The sequence below is a fragment of the Myiozetetes cayanensis genome, unplaced genomic scaffold (assembly GCF_022539395.1).
Source record: "Myiozetetes cayanensis isolate MyiCay16 unplaced genomic scaffold, myiCay2020 scf107, whole genome shotgun sequence".
Taxonomy (NCBI): domain Eukaryota; kingdom Metazoa; phylum Chordata; class Aves; order Passeriformes; family Tyrannidae; genus Myiozetetes; species Myiozetetes cayanensis.
The window spans coordinates 1-17,007 of NW_026086683.1; the positions used below are offsets into that span (position 1 = coordinate 1).

The window sequence follows — 17,007 nt, forward strand, 5'->3', positions numbered from 1 at the left end:
CCAATGGGATCACTGGGAGCTCCTGGGGGTCAATGGGATCACTGGGGAGGTCCCAAAGGTCAATGGGATCACTGGGAGCTCCTGGGGGCCAACAGGATCACTGGGGAGGTCCCCAACCCCCCGGGGAATGTCCCCAACATCCCTTTGTCACCCCCCCCTTGCCCCCCAGGTGATTGGGGGCAATGAGGACCCCGAGGGGGTGGTGCTGAAGGACCTGTCTCCGCCGGCCGTGGCGCGGGCGCTGCGCGTGTACCCGCGGGCGCCGCGGGCCATGAGCGTCTGCCTGCGCCTCGAGCTCTACGGCTGCCCCTGGGACGGTGAGAGGGAACCCCCTGGGGTCACCCCACGGTCACCCCAAAGTCACACCCCCCCCTACCAGTGCGGGGTGGCCCTGGGGGGATGGGGTCACTGGTTGGGTGATGGGGTCATTGGTTGGGTGATGGGGTCGTTGGTTGGGTGGTGACGTCATTGGTTGGGTGATGGGGTCACTGGTTGGGTGGTGGGGTCATTGGATGGGTGATGGGTCACTGGTTGGGTGGTGGGGTCATTGGTTGGGTGATGGGGTCATTGATTGGGTGGTAGGGTCATTGATTGGGTGATGATGTCGTTGGTTGGGTGGTGGGGTCATTGATTGGGTGGTGGGGTCATTGATTGGGTGGTAGGGTCACTGGTTGGGTGATGACGTCATTGGTTGGGTGATGGGGTCATTGGATGGGTGATGACGTCATTGGTTGGGTGATGGGGTCACTGGTTGGGTAATGGGGTCACTGTTTGGGTGATGATGTCATTGGTTGCGTGGTGGGGTCATTGGTTGGGCGATGACGTCATTGGTTGGGTCATGGGGCTCACTGTTTGGGTGATGACATCATGGATTGGATGATGACATCATTGGTTGGGTGATGACGTCATTGGTTGGGCGGTGACATCACTGATCGTGTGCCGCCATCCCCCCCTGCCCTGACGCGTCCCCAGGTGTCCCCAAATGTCCCCAAATGTCCCCAAATGTCCCCAAATGTCCCCAGCTGGGCTCGTGTCCTACACGGCGCCGCGGGGCCACGTGATGCCCCTCGACCCCACCCCCGTCGTCCTCAACGACTCCACCTACGACGGCTCCAGCACCGGCCCGTGAGTCCACAACTGTCCCCAACTGTCCCCAACTGTCCCCAAGGGTCCTCAAGGGCCACCTGCCCCAGCCCACCCTGACACCCCGCAAATATAACGGCCCCAAATGTCCCCAAACCGCCTCCAAGTGTCCCCACACTATCCCCAGGTGTCCCACGGGGGGGTCCCAGGTGGGTGTGGTGGGATCCAGGTGACCTGAGTGTCCCATGGGGGGGTCCCGGGCCCCCCCTGGTGATGCCGGCTTGTCCCCCCCTAGGCTGCACTTCGGGGGGCTGGGCCAGCTGACGGACGGGGTGCTGGGCCTGGACGACTTTATGAGGCCCCGTGAGCGCCGGCTCTGGCCGGGCTACGACTACGTGGGGTGGCCCCGGCCCCCCGGCCCCCAGCCCCACCTGGAGCTGGAGTTTGAGTTCCAGGGGCTCCGCACCTTCCGGGCCATGCAGGTAAAGCCCAGGGAACTCTGGGATTGTCCCTCCGGGAATTACAGGGGGGGAAAAGGGAAATTGTGGGAAGGGTCGTCCATCAGTGGGTGGATGAAGATTCACCACCTCCAAACCCGACCAAGGGTTGGAGTTTTCCACCGGAGCCCCTTTGGCTCTGGTCCCAAATGCCCCAAATGCACCACGGGAAGGGTGGTCACCCCTACCCCCAACGTCCCTCTCCGCCTCCCCCCAGGTCCACTGCAACAACATGCACACCAGGGGGGTGCGGATCTTCGGCGCCGCCGAGTGCCGCTTCAAGAGGAGCTTGGCCACCGCCTGGGAGGCCGTGGTGGCCACCCACAGCCTGGGGGCCATCCAGGACCCCAGCGCCCGCTCCGTCACCGTCCCCCTGGGCGGGCGCCGCGCCCGCTTCGTGCGCTGCCGCTTCTCCTTCGCCGCCGAGTGGCTGCTCTTCAGCGAGGTCACCTTCCTGTCGGGTGCGGCCCCCTGGGGGGGCTCCTGGGGCTGGGGGGCGGCTCCTGGGGGGCTTGGGTAGGTGCTGGGGTCACGGGGTGGGTGGTGGCGTCATTGGTTGGGTGGGGGAGTCACTGGTTGGGTGGTGGAGTCATTGGTTGGGTGATGATGTCATTGGATGGGTGGTGGAGTCATTGGTTGAGTGATGATGTCATTGGATGGGTGATGGAGTTGTTGGTTGAGTGATGACGTCATTGGTTGGTTGGGGGAGTCATTGGTTGGGTTATGACATCATTGGTTGGGTGGTGGAGTCATTGGTTGGGTGATGACATCATTGGTTGGGTGATGACGTCATTGGTTGGGTGGGGGAGTCATTGGTTGGGTGATGATGTCATTGGTTGGGTTATGACATCATTGGTTGGGTTATGACGTCATTGGTTGGGTGATGACATCATTGTTTGGGTGATGACATCATTGGTTAGGTGATGATGTCATTGGATGGGTGGTGGAGTCGTTGGTTGGGTTATGACATCATTGGTTGGGTGGGGGAGTCATTGGATGGGTGATGGCGTCATTGGTTGGGTGGTGGAGTCACTGGTTGGGTGATGACATCATTGGTTGGGTGGGGGAGTCATTGGATGGGTGATGACGTCATTGGTTGGGTGATGACATCACTGGTTGGGTGATGACATCATTGTTTGGTGATGACATCATTGTTTGGGTGGGGGAGTCATTGGTTGGGTGATGACATCATTGGTTGGGTGATGATGTCATTGGTTGGGTGGTGGGGTCATTAGGTGGGTGATGGGGTGGTTGGCTGGGTGATGACGTCATCGACTGGTTGATGACCTCATTGGTGGGCTGACGACATCACCGGTTGGTCGATGACGTCACCGACTGGGTGATGACGTCACCGGGGGGGTCTCCCTGCCCCGCAGACGTGGTGGAGGAGGGGGTGGGTGCCAGCGGGTGGCCCCCCCCAGCCCCAACCCGCAATCCCTCCGGAGGGGGCGTGGCCTTCCCGGAAAACCCCTGGAGCGGGAACAGCACCACCAACAGCACCACCTTGGGTAAGGCGGGGCTTAACTGGGCGGGGCTTAACTGGGCGGGGCTAAATGGGACCAGACTAAGCCCCGCCCCCTTCCAGCAGCCCCCAGACCAGGCCAACCAATGGCCAAGGCCGAGCCCGGCCACAGCTCGACCCTGATTGGCTGCCTGGTGGCCATCATCCTGCTCCTATTGGCCGTCATCGCCCTCATCCTCTGCCGGCACCGCTGGGGGAGGGCTCTGGGCAAGGTGGGTGGGGCACTGGGAGGGCACAGGGAGGGACTGGGAGGGACTGGGAGGAGAAACTGGAAGGGATCGGGAGGGACTGGGAGAGTAATGGGTCAACTGGGATGAACTGGGGTGGACTGGGAACCCAGACAGCTGAGTTTCGGGGCTAACTGGGGTGAACTGGGATGAACTGGGAACAGAGATAACTGAGTTTCAGGGCTAACTGGGGTGAACTGGGAACCCAGATAGCTGAGTTTCAGGGTTAACTGGGATGAGCTGGGATGAACTGGGAAGCCAGATAGCTGAGTTTCAGGGCTAACTGGGATGAACTGGGGTGAACTGGGAACCCAGATAGCTGAGTTTCGGGGTTAACTGGGATGAACTGGGGTGAACTGAGAACCCAGACAGCTGAGTTTCGGGGCTAACTGGGATGAGCTGATAACCTGGACATGAGTTACCGGTCCGAAGTGGTGTGGACTGGTGTGGACTGGTGTGGACTGGCGTGAACTGGCGCCCAGGCACAGCGGTCGGAGGCAGAGCTACGGGTGCAGCTCTCGGGGCCGGGGGACACCGTGGTCATCAACAACAACACAGGGGGGCCCGGGGCTCCCCGCTACTGAAGGATCCCCGGAGCGGGGAGTACCAGGAACCCACCGGACAACCCCAAGAACGGCCTGGAACGACCAGGAATGGTGAGGGGTGGGGGGAGGGGCAGGGGGAGGGGAGGGAGGGAGGGAGGAGGAGGGGAGGGGAGATGGATAATGAAGGGAGAGAGGGAGGGGAGATGGATAATGAAGGGAGGGAGGAGGGGGAGATGGATAATGAAGGGAGGGAGGGAGGGGAGATGGATAATGAAGGAGGAGGGAGGGGAGATGGATAATGAAGGGAGGGAGGGGAGGGGGAGATGGATAATGGAGGGGAGGGAGGAGAGATGGGAGAGGGAGGGGAGATGGATAATGAATGGATGGAGGAGGGAAGAAGGGAGGAGAGGATGGATAGAAGGAGGATGAAGGAGAGGGAGGGAGGGGGAGATGGATAATGAAGGGAGGGAGGGAGGGAGGGGGAGATGGATAATGAGAGAGAGAGGAGGGAGGGAGGGGAGATGGATAATGAAGGGAGGGAGGGAGGGGAGATGGATAATGAAGGGAGGAGAGGAAGAAGGGGAGAGATGGATGAGGAGATGAGGGAGGAGAGGGAGGGAGGAGGAGGGAAGGAGGGAGGAGGAAGGGATGGAGGAGGGAAGGATGGAGGGAGGGAGGAATGCAGGCGTGGAGAGAAGGAGGGAGAGAGGGAAGGGACGATTGGATGGGAGGAAAGAGAGAGGGAAGGAAAAAGGGAGGGAAAGAAGGGGGGAGGGAGACCCCAACCCTCCCCCCCCAAGGATCCTTCCAACCTGGATTTTGAGGGGGCGGAGCCTCCCGGCCACACCCCCTCATTGACCACGCCCCCTTCTCCTTTTCCCACAGCCCCATTGGCCAACCCGGCCTACCGGCTCCTACTTGACCACCTATGCCCAGCCAATGGGGGGCCTCGTCCGGGCCACGCCCACCATGGCAAAACCAATCAACACAGATGGTAAGGGTGGGGTCAGGAGGGAAGCCACGCCCCCTCCTAAGGTAGCCACGCCCCCCTCTGACCCCACCCTCTCTCCACTTCCAGGTGTCTCTGAATCTGAGGGCGTGGCTGGGGGCGGGGCTTATGCTGAGGCTGACGTCACTGGAGGCTCCGCCTATGCCGTGGCTGGCCCCGCCCCCTGCCACGCCCCCCTCCCCTCCTTCCCACGGGGACGCCTCCGGTTCCGGGAGAAGTTGGGGGAGGGGCAGTTCGGGGAGGTAAGCCACGCCCCCTAATGTGAAAGACACGCCCCCCTAGTGTTTAGCCCCACCCCTTGATCATTTAGCCCCTCCCCTTAGTCCTTTAGCCCCTCCCCTTAGTCGTTTAGCCCCACCCCTTTCCCCTTGACCCCGCCCCCAGGTGTTGCTGTGTGAGGTCACCGAGGCCGAGGCCCTGCCCCCTCTCGCTGGCCCCGCCTCCCCGGGCCGAGGGCGCCCCCTGCTGGTGGCGGTGAAGGTGCTGAGACCTGATGCCTCCAAGAACGCCCGGTAATGGGGAGGGGGCTTGGGGGGGTCCACTGGGGGGATTTGGGGGAGGTGAGAGGGTGGGGGGACACAGGGGGACAGGGGAGGGTCTAGGGGAGGTTTGAGGGGGCTGTGGGGAGGGTTTGAGGGGCAGTCCAGGTGTGCAACGGGGGGTCCAACAGGTCTGGGGAGGGGTCAGGCATTCACGGAGGGGTGTAGAGACCCCCTCTCACCGTTTTCTGGGGCGGGGGGCCCAGGAGGGACTTCCTGCAGGAGGCCCGGACGCTGGGGCGGCTGCGGGACCCCAACATCGTGCGGCTGCTGGGGGTGTGCGGGGGCCCGGCCCCTGTGCATCATCACCGAGTACATGGAGCACGGGGACCTCCACCAGTTCCTGGGGGGGCCCCGAGGCCCCGCCCTCAGGTGGGACACGCCCTCCCCACCCCGCCCCACCCACGGCCACGCCCACCCCCCACCCACACCCAGACCCACCCCCTCCTTCCTCGTGCCTTTGACTTCTTTGGGGTCCTGGCCCTTTAAGACCTGGGGTTAAGCCACGCCCCCCCTGGGGGCCACACCCCTTCAAGCCCCTCCCTCTCAGCCTTAAAACCCACCCCTTTATTTTAATCCCCACCCTTTTCCCTTTAGCTCCACCCCTTCCCTCTAAGCCCCTCCCCTTCATGCCACACCCCTCTAAGCCCCTCCTACCAACACCACACCTCTTTAAGCCCCTCCCCTCCCACCACACCTCTCAAGCCACTCCCTTTATACCACACCCCTCTAAGCCCCTCCCACCAACACCACACCCCTCTAAGCCCCTCCCACCAACACCACGCCCCTTTAAGCCCCTCCTTTTACCACACCTCTCTAAGCTCCTCCCCTTCAAATCACACCCCTCTAAGCCCCTCCCCTTCCTGCCACACCCCTTTAAGCCCCTCCTACCAGCAACACACCCTCTAAGCCCCTCCCCTTCCCACCACACCCCTTTAAGCCTCCTTCCACTAAGCCACATCCCTCTAAGCCTCGCCTTCCCACCCACACCTCTCCAAGCCACTCCCTTCCTGCCCACACCCCTTAAGCCCCTCCCTTCCTACCACACCCCTTAAGCCCCTCCCTTCCTGCCACACCCCTTTAAGCCCCTTCCCACTTCACACCACACCCCTCTAAGCCCCCCCACCTTAACACCACACCCCTCTAAGCCCCTCCCCTTCACACCACACCCCTCTAAGCCCCTCCCCTTCCCTCCACACCCCTTTAAGCCCCTCCCACCAACACCACATCCTCTAAGCCCCTCCCTTCCTGCCACACCCCTTAAGCCCCTGCCTCACCAACAACCACATCCTCTAAGCCCCTCCCACCAACACCACATCCCTTTAAGCCCCTCCCTTCTCCACCACACCCCTCTAAGCCCTCTCCTTCCTGCCACACCCCTTTAAGCCCCTCCCTTACCCTACCACACCCCTTTAAGCCCCTCCTTCCAACACCCACACCCCTTTAAGCCCCTCCCCCTCCCACTACACCCCTCTAAGCTCCTCCCACCAATACCACATCCTCTAAGCCCCTCCCACCAACACTAACACCTTCTAAGCCCCTCCTCTCACCACACCCCTCTAAGCCCCTCCCCTTTATACCACACCCTCTAAGCCCCTCCTCTCATACCACACTCCTCTAAGCCCCTCCCACCAACACCACACTCCCTCTAAGCCCCTCCCACCACACACCACGCCCCTTTAAGCCCCTCCCTTTACCACACCCCTCTCTAAGCTCCTCCTCCTTCAAACCACACCCTCTAAGCCCCTCCCCTTCACACCACACCCCTTTAAGCCCCTTCCTCTCCCCACCACACCCCTTTAAGCTCCTCCCACACCACACCCTTCTAAGCCCCTCCCCCTTCCCCTCTAAGCCCCTCCCCCCTCCCACCACACCCTCTTAAGCCCCTCCCCTCGCCCAGCCTGCCCACCCTGCTGCACGTGGGGGCCCAGATCGCCTCCGGGATGAGGTTCCTGGCGGGGCTGAACTTCGTGCACCGGGATTTGGCCACGCGGAACTGCCTGGTGGGCGACGGCATCACCGTCAAGGTGGCCGATTTCGGGATGAGCCGCAACCTCTACGCCGGCGACTACTACCGGGTGCGGGGCAGGGCCCTGCTGCCCATCCGCTGGATGGCCTGGGAGTGCATCCTCATGGTGAGGAGGGGGGAAAAGGAAAATGGGAAAAATGGGGTTTGGGAGAAAAATTGGGAGTTTGGGGGAAATGGGGAAAAAATGGGGAAAAAATGGGGGTTTGGGGAGAGAAAATGGGAAAAAATGGGGGTTTGGGGTGGGAAAACGTGAAAAATTGGGGTTTGGGGGCAGAAAACGGGGTTTGGGGTGAAAAAGAGGGATTTGGGGCCCTGTTGCCCATCTGCTGGATGGCCTGGGAGTCCTCATGGTGAAGGAGGGGGGAAAAGGGGGAAAATGGGGAAAAATGGGGGTTTGGGGGAGAAAAGGGATTTGGGGGAAAAAATAGGGTTTGGGGAAGGAAATGGGAAAAATGGGGGTTTGGGGGAGAAAATGGGGTTTGGGGTGAGAAAAGGATTTGGGGGAGAAATGGGGAACAAAAAGGGGGTTTGGGGAAAAAAGGGGAAAATGGGGGATTTGGGGTGGGAAAAGGGGGATTTGGGGTCTCTGCTGCTCATCCGCTGGATGGCCTGGGAGTGCATCCTCATGGTGAGGAGGGGGAAAAGGGGGAAAATGGGGCTTGGGGAGAAAAATGGGGAAAAATGGGGGTTTAGGGTGGAGAAAATGGGGGTTTGGGGGAGAAAATGGGGATATGGGGGAAAATAGGGGTTTGGGGGAGAGAAATGGGGAAAAATGGGGTTTGGGGGAGAAATGGGAAAAATGGGGAAAATATAGGGTTTGGGGGAGAAATGGGAAAAATGGGGGTTTGGGGGAGAAATGGGAAAAAAATGGGAAAAATATAGGGGTTTGGGGGGAGAAATGGGGAAAAATGGGGTTTGGGGTGGGAAAAGGGGGATTTGGGTTCTGCTGCCCATCCGCTGGATGGCCTGGGAGTGCATCCTCATGGTGAGGGAGGGGAAAGGGGAAAATGGGAAAAATGGGGGTTTGGGGGAGAAAATGGGGAAAAATGAGGGTTTGGGGTGAGAAAATGGGAAGAATGGGGAAAAATATGGGGTTTGGGGGAGAAATGGGGAAAATTGGGGTTTGGGGTGAGAAATGGGAAAATGGGGAAAAATATGGGGTTTGGGGTGAGGAAATGGGAAAAATGGGGGTTTGGGGGAGAAAATGAGGAAAAATGGTGGGAAAATACAGGGGTTTGGGGGAGAAAATGGGTGGGAAAAAGGGGTTTGGGGTGGGAAAATGGGAATGAAATGGGGGTTTGGGGGGGAAAATGAGGAAAAATGGGGAAAAATAGGGGTTTGGGTGGAGAAAATGGGGAAAAGGGGATTTGGGGGAGAAATGGGGATTGGTGGATGGGAAAAGCGGGGTTTGGGATGGGGGAAATGAGGATCAGGTGGGAAAAGCGGGGTTTGGGCTGGAGAAATGAGGATTAGGTGGGAAATGGGGAAATGGTTAGGGTTGAAAATGGGGTTTGGGGTGGAGAATGAGGATCAGGGTGGAAAAACGGGGTTTGGGGGAGAAAATGAGGATTAGGTGGGGAAATTGGGGGAAAATGAGGGTTTGGGGTGGGAAAAGGGGATTTGGGGTGGGAAAAAGAGGATTAGGGGTAGGAAAAAGTGGGGTTTGGGGTGGGATTGGGTGGGAAAAAGGGGTTTGGGGTGGGGGAAATGAGGATCAGGGTGGGAAAAGCAGGGTTTGGGATGGGGGAAATGAGGATCAGGGTGGGAAAAGCGGGGTTTGGGGTGGGGGAAATGAGGATTAGGGTGGGAAAAGTGGGGGAAATGAGGATCAGGGTGGGAAAAGCGGGGATTGGGGGCGTTTGGGGAAGGATGGGGGTCTGTCAGCCCAGGAATTTCCTCCCCCCCAGGGCACGTTCAGCCCGGCCAGCGACGCCTGGGCCTTCGGGGTGACGCTGTGGGAGGTGCTGACGCGGTGCCGGGAGCAGCCCTACGGGAGCCTCAGCGACGAGCAGGTCATCGCCAACGCAGGCCACCACTTCAGGGGCCAGGGACAGCAGGTGGGCACTGGGAAGGGACTGGGGGGCACTGGGAAGCACTGGGAGGGGGTTATGGGGCACTGGGAGGGCACTGGGAGAGAGTTGTGGGGCACTGGGACGGGGTTATGAGGCACTGGGAGGGGGTTATGGGGCACTGGAGGGCACTGGGAAGGGACCTGGGGGGCACTGGGAGAGAGTTGTGGGGCACTGGGAGGGGGTTGTGGGGCACTGGGAGGCACTGGGAAGGGACTGGGGGGCACTGGGAGGCACTGGGAGGCACTGGGAAGGGACTGGGGGGCACTGGGAGAGAGTTGTGGGGCACTGGGAGGGGGTTATGGGGCACTGGAGGGCACTGGGAGGGCACTGGGAAGGCAGGTCATCGCCAACGCAGGCCACCACTTCAGGGGCCAGGGACAGCAGGTGGGTACTGGGAAGGGACTGGGGGGCACTGGGAGAGAGTTGTGGGTCACTGGGAGGGGGTTATGGGGCACTGGGAGGCACTGGGAAGGCACTGGGGGCACTGGGAAGGCACTGGGGGCACTGGGAAGGCACTGGGGGCACTGGGAGGGGGTTATGGGGCACTGGGGGGCACTGGGAGGGCACTGGGAGGGGGTTATGGGGCACTGGGAAGCACTGGGAGGGCACTGGGAGGGGGTTATGGGGCACTGGGAGGCACTGGGAGGGGGTTATGGGGCACTGGAGGGCACTGGGAGGGCACTGGGAAGGCAGGTCATCGCCAACGCAGGCCACCACTTCAGGGGCCAGGGACAGCAGGTGGGCACGGCAGGGAACTGGGGGGCACTGGGAGAGAGTTGTGGGGCACTGGGAGGGGGTTATGGGGCACTGGGAGGCACTGGGAGGGCACTGGGAGGGGGTTATGGGGCACTGGGAGGCACTGGGAGGGCACTGGGAGGGGGTTATGTGGCACTGGGAGGGCACTGGGAGGGGGTTATGTGGCACTGGGAGAGAGTTATGGGGCACTGGGAGGGGGTTATGGGGCACTGGGAGAGAGTTATGGGGCACTGGGAGGGGGTTATGGGGCACTGGAAGGCACTGGGAAGGGACTGGGGGCACTGGGAGGCACTGGGAGGGGGTTATGGGGCACTGGGAGGAGGTTATGGAAGGCACTGGGAGGGCACTGGGAGGGGGTTATGGGGCAATGGAAGGCACTGGGAAGGGACTGGGAGGCACTGGGAGGGGGTTATCGGGCACTGGGAGGAGGTTATGGGGCACTGGGAGGCACTGGGAAGGGACTGGGAAGGGGTTACGGGGTACTGGGAGGGGATTATGGGGCACTGGGAGGTACTGGGAGAGAGTTATGGGGCACTGGGAGGGGCTATAGGGCACTGGGAGGCACTGGGAGGCACTGGGAGGCACGGGGAGTCCCTCCCAGTCCCCTCCCAGTCAGCCCAGTTCCCCCCCAGGAGTACCTGCCGTGCCCCCCCGGGTGCCCCCCGGCCCTGCACAAGGTGATGCTTCGCTGCTGGGCCCGGGAGGCGTCGGAGCGGCCGACCTTCGGCCTCCTGACCCAGCTGCTGCGGGACCCGGCAGCGCTGGGATGAGCCTTCATCGTCATCATCGTCATCATCATCATCGCCATCGTCATCATCATCGTCATCATCGTCATCATCATCATCCTGACCCAGCTGCTGCGGGACCCGGCGGCACTGGGATGAGCCTTCATCGTCGTCATCATCATCGTCATCATCGTCATCGTCATCCTGACCCAGCTGCTGCGGGACCCGGCGGCGCTGGGATGAGCCTTCATCGTCATCATCGTCATCATCATCATCGCCGCCGCCATCATCGCCATCATCATCATCATCATCGTCATCATCGTCATCGTCATTGTCATCGTCATCATCATCATCGTCATCATCATCATCGTCATCATCATCATCATCATCCTGACCCAGCTGCTGCGGGACCCGGCGGCGCTGGGATGAGCCTTCATCGTCATCATCGTCATCATCATCATCGTCATCCTGACCCAGCTGCTGCGGGACCCGGCGGCGCTGGGATGAGCCTTCATCGTCATCATCGTCATCATCATCGTCATCATCATCATCATCCTGACCCAGCTGCTGCGGGACCCTCGGCACTGGGATGAGCCTTCATCGTCATCGTCATCGTCATCATCGTCATCATCGTCATCCTGACCCAGCTGCTGCGGGACCCCTCGGCGCTGGGATGAGCCTTCATCGTCATCATCGTCATCGTCATCATCATCATCATCATCATCGTCATCATCGTCGTCGTCATCATCATCGTCGTCGTCATCGTCATCATCGTCGTCGTCATCATCATCCATCGCTACTCATCGCGACCGCCTCGGCACTGGGATGAGCCTTCATCGTCATCGTCATCGTCGTCATCGTCATCGTCATCCTGACCCAGCTGCTGCAGGACCCGGCGGCGCTGGGATGAACCTTCATCGTCATCCTCCTCCTCCTCATCATCGTCATCTTCAACCCTCCTTCATCCTCCTCCTCTTCATCATCCACCACCTTCATCCTCCACCTTCATTTCATCCTCCTCCTCTCTTCATCTTCCTCCTTCATCCTCCTCCTCTTCATCATCCACCAACTTCATCCTCCTCCTTCTCTTCATCCTCCTCCTTCATCCTCCACCTTCGTTTCATCCTCCTCCTCCTCTTCATCCTCCTCCTCTTCATCATCCACCACCTTCATCCTCCTCCTTCTCTTCATCCTCCTCCTTCATCATCCACCACCTTCATCCTCCTCCTTCTCTTCATCCTCCTCCTTCATCATCCACCAACTTCATCCTCCACCTTCATTTCATCCTCCTCCTCCTCTTCATCCTCCTCCTCTTCATCATCCACCACCTTCATCCTCCACCTTCATTTCATCCTCCTCCTCCTCTTCATCCTCCTCCTCTTCATCATCCACCACCTTCATCCTCCTCCTTCATTTCATCCTCCACCTTCATCTTCCTCCTCCACCTTCATCTTCCTCCTCCTCCTTTCTTCACCCCCTTCCTCCTTCTCCTCCTCCTCCTCCCCCAGAGGAGCCCAAACCTCCTGATGTCCTGATGTGGGACCACCCAGGAGTCCCCAGACCCCCTCATTCCTCATTAATTAGGTGCTAATTAGCAGTGGGTGTGGCCTCATTGTGGGAATATCCGCACTGGGGGCGTGGATTTTTGTAGCGGGGAGGGGCTGTAAATATTTGGGGCTGAAAAGGGAGATTTTTACATTTAATATATCCAAAGTTCTTGGGGTCTCTCGTGTTCGTGTCATCTTTTGGGGGAGGGGGGGGGGTTGGACCCTCGGGACCCCCTTGGTGGGTTCCAAACGCTGGGGGATCCCAAAACCCAAGGGGTGCTATAAAGGGGGAGGGGTCCCAAAACCGGGGGAGGGTCCCATAACTTCCACACACACTTTCCACACTCGTCATGGGGGTTTTTCCCCCATTGCACAACCGGGAGCGGAGGGAGCCCCCCCGGGGACCCCCTTTTTTGGGGGGTTTAAAAACCCCACGAGGCCTCATGGGAGTTTTTAGAGCGCTACCCCCAAAATTTGGGGGGGTTCCCGAAGTTTTAGGGCTCCCCCAAAAGCTCCGAGGGGCCGAGGGGTTGGAGCAAAGGGGGAGGGGGGGTGGTTGGGAAAGCACCGCGTTCCCAAAATCTGAGTCATGGGGGAGGCGGGGGCGGGATTTGCGTCATTCCCGGATTTCCACGCCCTTACCCCCCACACCCCTCAAAAAAAAAAGTGGGATGGGCTTGGAAAACGAAGGGATTTGGGGGAGGGTTAGGGAGGGTTTGAGGGGTGGGACGCTCCCCAAAAATACGCGACCCTTCCCAAAAATACGCGACCCTCCCCCTAAAGGATTGGGGGGACACCACGGCGGGGAGGAGCCGGGAGGCACCGGATCGAAAGAATTCCAGGGATTCCAAGGGTGGGGATTTCCCGCTCCTTTAAAGCGGGGAAATCCGCCCCTCCCCCAGCCCGGTTTTTGAGGAAACTCCCCCCATGTCTGGGACCCCCTACGACACCCTAAACCCCTTCAAATCCCCCCCCCAAAATCCCTCCTTATCCCCTCAAAACAGCCCCGTACACCTAAAATCCCCTCCCTCCAAAACCCCTCAAAGCCCCCTAAATTCCCCCAAAATCCCCCTTTCTCAGGGGCGTGGCCTTCCCGTTTTACCGCCCCGATGACGTCACCCCTTCCCTCCCCTCTGCGCTATAAAACCCCCCCGAACGCCCCCAAAACCACCAGTCTAGCCCCCAAAAAATCGTCGGTCATGAGCGCGATGGTGGCGGCCACGTGTCCCCAGCGCTTTTGGGGTTCTCCCGAGGGGTCCCCGGGGGGGTCGCCCCTTCCCCCCCCCGCTATTTCACCTTCGAGCCCCTCGCGGGGGGGTCGCGGAGCCCCCCAAGACCCCGCCGGAGGCATCGACGAGTCCTTTACCCGCCCGCCGTGAGTAATTTTTTTGGGGAGGGGGGGGTTTTGGGGTGATTTTGGGGAGTCTTCCCTTGCCCGGCCCCCTGTGCCCCACTAGACCCACCCCACAAATCCCCTTGTACCCCCTAAATCCCTTTGAAATCCCCCCAAATCCCTCAAGCGCCCCTAAAATCGCCCCTACCCCCCCAAAATCCTCCCATATCTCCCCTCTGCCTCCCCACAACTCCCCCTAATCCCCTAAAATAGCCCCCCAAATCCCCGCACCCCCAAAAAAAGGGATTTGAGTGATTTATCCTTCCCCCCCCACACTCCGTGGGAGAGGTTTTTGGGGGCTTCCCCCTCACTCGGGATGATTTTAGGGGGTCTCTCCCCGCCTTCCGGCACCCCTTAATTACCCCCTGGACTCCTTAATTAACCGCGGAATCCTTAATTAACCTCATTTCCCGGAAGTGTTGGGGGGGTGACTCATTTCCACCCCACCTTCTGACTCAGCCCGACCCGGTGCCCTCGCTGGGGGTGGTCCCAAAGTCCGGGGGATTGGGCATTTTTGGGAGCCCTTGGGGTTTATTTTGCACTCAAAAGTGATTTATTTGCCCCAGAAGTGATTTATTTACCCAAAAAGGGATTTTTTTGCCCCCAGGGTGGATTTTAATTCCCCCCTCACCCTCAGGAAGCTCAGCAGGCTCGGGCAGGGGGACATTTATTTACCCCCCCAAAATGGCTTTTTTTTTCCCCTAAAAGTCATTTATTTACCCCCAAAAGTGATTTATTTGCCCAAAAAAGGGATTTATTTACCCAAAAAGCGATTTTTTTTCCCACCTGGGGGGGGTTAATTCCCCCCTCACCCTCAGGAAGCTCAGCAGGCTCGGGCAGGGTTAGCCCTTGGATGGGTTCCCTGACCTGAGGGGGGACATTTATTTACCCCCCAAAATGGCATTTTTTTCCCCAAAAAGTGATTTATTTGCCCAAAAAGTGATTTATTTGCCCCCCCCAGGTGCGAAGGAGCCCCCCAGGAGAGGAACCGAGCGTGGCCAAGAGGCTCCTGGTGCTGCTCTTGGCCGTGGTGGGAGCCCAGGTCTACAACGCGCCGGGGGACGTCACATCCGAGGGGACGCCTCGGGGACACCTGGGACACCTCTGGGGACACCTGAGGGACCCAAAATTCCTGCTGGGATGGCCCTACCTGGGGCTGGAGCCGCTGGGACAACCTGGACACCCAATGGGACAGTGGTGGGGACACCTGAGGTGGCACCTGGGACGCCTCTGGGGACACCTGGGACACCTTTGGGACACCTGGGACACCTTGGGGACACCTCTGGGGACACCTGAGGGACCCAAAATTCCTGCTGGGATGTCCCTACCTGGGGCTGGAGCCGCTGGGACCACCTGGACACCCAATGGGACAGTGGTGGGGACACCTGAGGTGGCACCTGGGACGCCTTTGGGGACACCTGAGACGCCTTTGGGGACACCTGGGACACCTTTGGGGACACCTGGGACACCTCTGGGGACACCCAAGGGACCCAAAATTCCTGCTGGGACGTCCCTACCTGGGGCTGGAGCCGCTGGGACCACCTGGACACCCAATGGGTCAACCTGGATGCCCAATGGGACAGTGGTGGGGACACCTGAGGTGGCACCTGGGACGCCTTTGGGGACACCTGGAACACCTTTGAGGACACCTGGGACGCCTTTGGGGACACCTGGAACGCCTCTGGGGACACCTGGAGCACCTGTGGAACCCACAATTCCTGCTGGGACCTCCCTCTGGACCAACGGGACAACTGGGACACCCAGTGGGTGTGGACACCTGTGGGGGCACCTGTGATGACACCTGTGGGGGACACTGGTGGTGACACCTGTGGGGGACACCGGTGGAACCCACAGTTCCTGCTGGGATGCCCCTGTGGGCCAACGGGAATTAACAAGATCAATTAATTAGCCCGGAAGGCCAAAGGGCTCCGGGTTGGGAGACGCCCCCACGATGAGTCAACGGGACCCAACGCTGGGGTTTCGGGGCCAACCCGCCCCAGTTGGGCACTGGGAGCACTGGGGAGGTGGGCGGAGCCGCGGAAGGAGGGGCGGTTCTCCATCCCCTAATTAACGAAGCCGTTAATGAGTCATTACGGTCAGAGAGCTCCAGGTTGGGGTCTTTGATGCCACCCCAGCTTGACCAGTTGGTCCCCAGTTGGGCACTGGGGAGGGTGGGAACTGGGTGGTGCCACCTCATTTGCATATTTAACAAGGTCACCTCTACCTCATTTGCATAATTATCGAGCCCATTGGGGTGGAGGGGCTGATTTTGGCACCCAAGGGGTGCCCCTACCTCAGCTTGAGCCCCGCCCCCTCCAGTATTTATTTATTATTATTTGTTATTTAATTATTATTTGTTATTTAATTATTATTTATTTATTCTATTTAATTGCGGTTATTTATTCTATTTAATTGAGGTTATTTATTGTGATTTTGGGGGGTATTTATAATAATTTAATAATAATAATAATAATAATAATTTAACATGTCTTTATTGATTCTCCCCCATCCCTCCCCCAAAAAATTTCAAAAATGACCATGTTTTACCCCAGTTTTCAGGCTGGGGAAAGGGAGGGAATTTTTAACCCTTAAGTTTTCTGGAGAAATCATTAAAAAAACCTCATTTTGGTGGCTTTTTTTAAATCCCTTAATTTTTTGGGGGGGAAATAATAAATAAACCCATTTTTGACCTTTTTTCTCCCTAAATTTTTGGGGTGTTTTATGGGGGATAAATGACAAATAAACCCATTTCTGACCGTTTCTTCATCCCGAGTTGGATTTTTATTGACCCAACGTGGAAAATACAAAGTCACAAAAGTAACAAAAAAACCAAAAGTTCAATATTTTTCTTAAAAAAAAGGCTGAAAATGCTCGATTTTCCTCCCGGTTTTGGAACAAGGGTTTGGGAAAAGCGGGAAAACCTCAAACATAAGAAAATCTTTCCTCCAGAACACACACTGGGCTCTAATGACCCAAATTTGTGGGGTTTGGCCCAAATTTGGGTATTTTTAACCAAAATTTGGTGGCATTTTGCCCAAACTTATTTTTCTCTTTCTTCACAAA

General features: G+C 58.8%; 1 protein-coding gene and 2 long non-coding RNA genes across 5 annotated transcripts; 1 reads left to right on the forward strand and 2 right to left on the reverse strand.

Moving 5' to 3' along the window:
- Positions 1 to 169: 169 nt before the first annotated feature.
- LOC126635108 (epithelial discoidin domain-containing receptor 1-like) lies at positions 170 to 11,169 on the forward strand (the record flags this gene model as incomplete). The annotated part of the gene is given in 16 exon segments (XM_050306049.1): positions 170 to 317; positions 1,023 to 1,125; positions 1,379 to 1,565; positions 1,798 to 2,041; positions 2,957 to 3,088; positions 3,166 to 3,314; positions 3,812 to 3,925; positions 4,708 to 4,791; positions 4,793 to 4,868; positions 4,953 to 5,125; positions 5,268 to 5,395; positions 5,629 to 5,712; positions 5,714 to 5,794; positions 7,323 to 7,557; positions 9,359 to 9,508; positions 10,912 to 11,169. Coding segments are annotated over 16 exon segments (2,226 nt in total), but the record flags the coding sequence as incomplete, so codon positions are not given.
- Positions 11,170 to 11,229: 60 nt separating this feature from the next.
- Positions 11,230 to 12,525, reverse strand: LOC126635107 (uncharacterized). Of its 3 annotated transcripts, none has more exons than XR_007627524.1 (4): positions 12,431 to 12,525; positions 12,279 to 12,381; positions 11,917 to 12,007; positions 11,230 to 11,249 (listed from the first exon to the last, which is right to left on the reverse strand). It is a non-coding gene; the product is annotated as an uncharacterized LOC126635107 (long non-coding RNA). The 3 variants fall into 3 exon arrangements; XR_007627522.1 differs by lacking the exon at positions 11,230 to 11,249 and adding an exon at positions 11,386 to 11,435; XR_007627523.1 differs by lacking the exon at positions 11,230 to 11,249 and adding an exon at positions 11,464 to 11,513.
- A 2,732-nt stretch (positions 12,526 to 15,257) lies between these two features.
- On the reverse strand, positions 15,258 to 15,629 carry LOC126635106 (uncharacterized). The gene is made up of 3 exons (XR_007627521.1): positions 15,573 to 15,629; positions 15,384 to 15,404; positions 15,258 to 15,341 (listed from the first exon to the last, which is right to left on the reverse strand). It is a non-coding gene; the product is annotated as an uncharacterized LOC126635106 (long non-coding RNA).
- Positions 15,630 to 17,007: the final 1,378 nt, after the last annotated feature.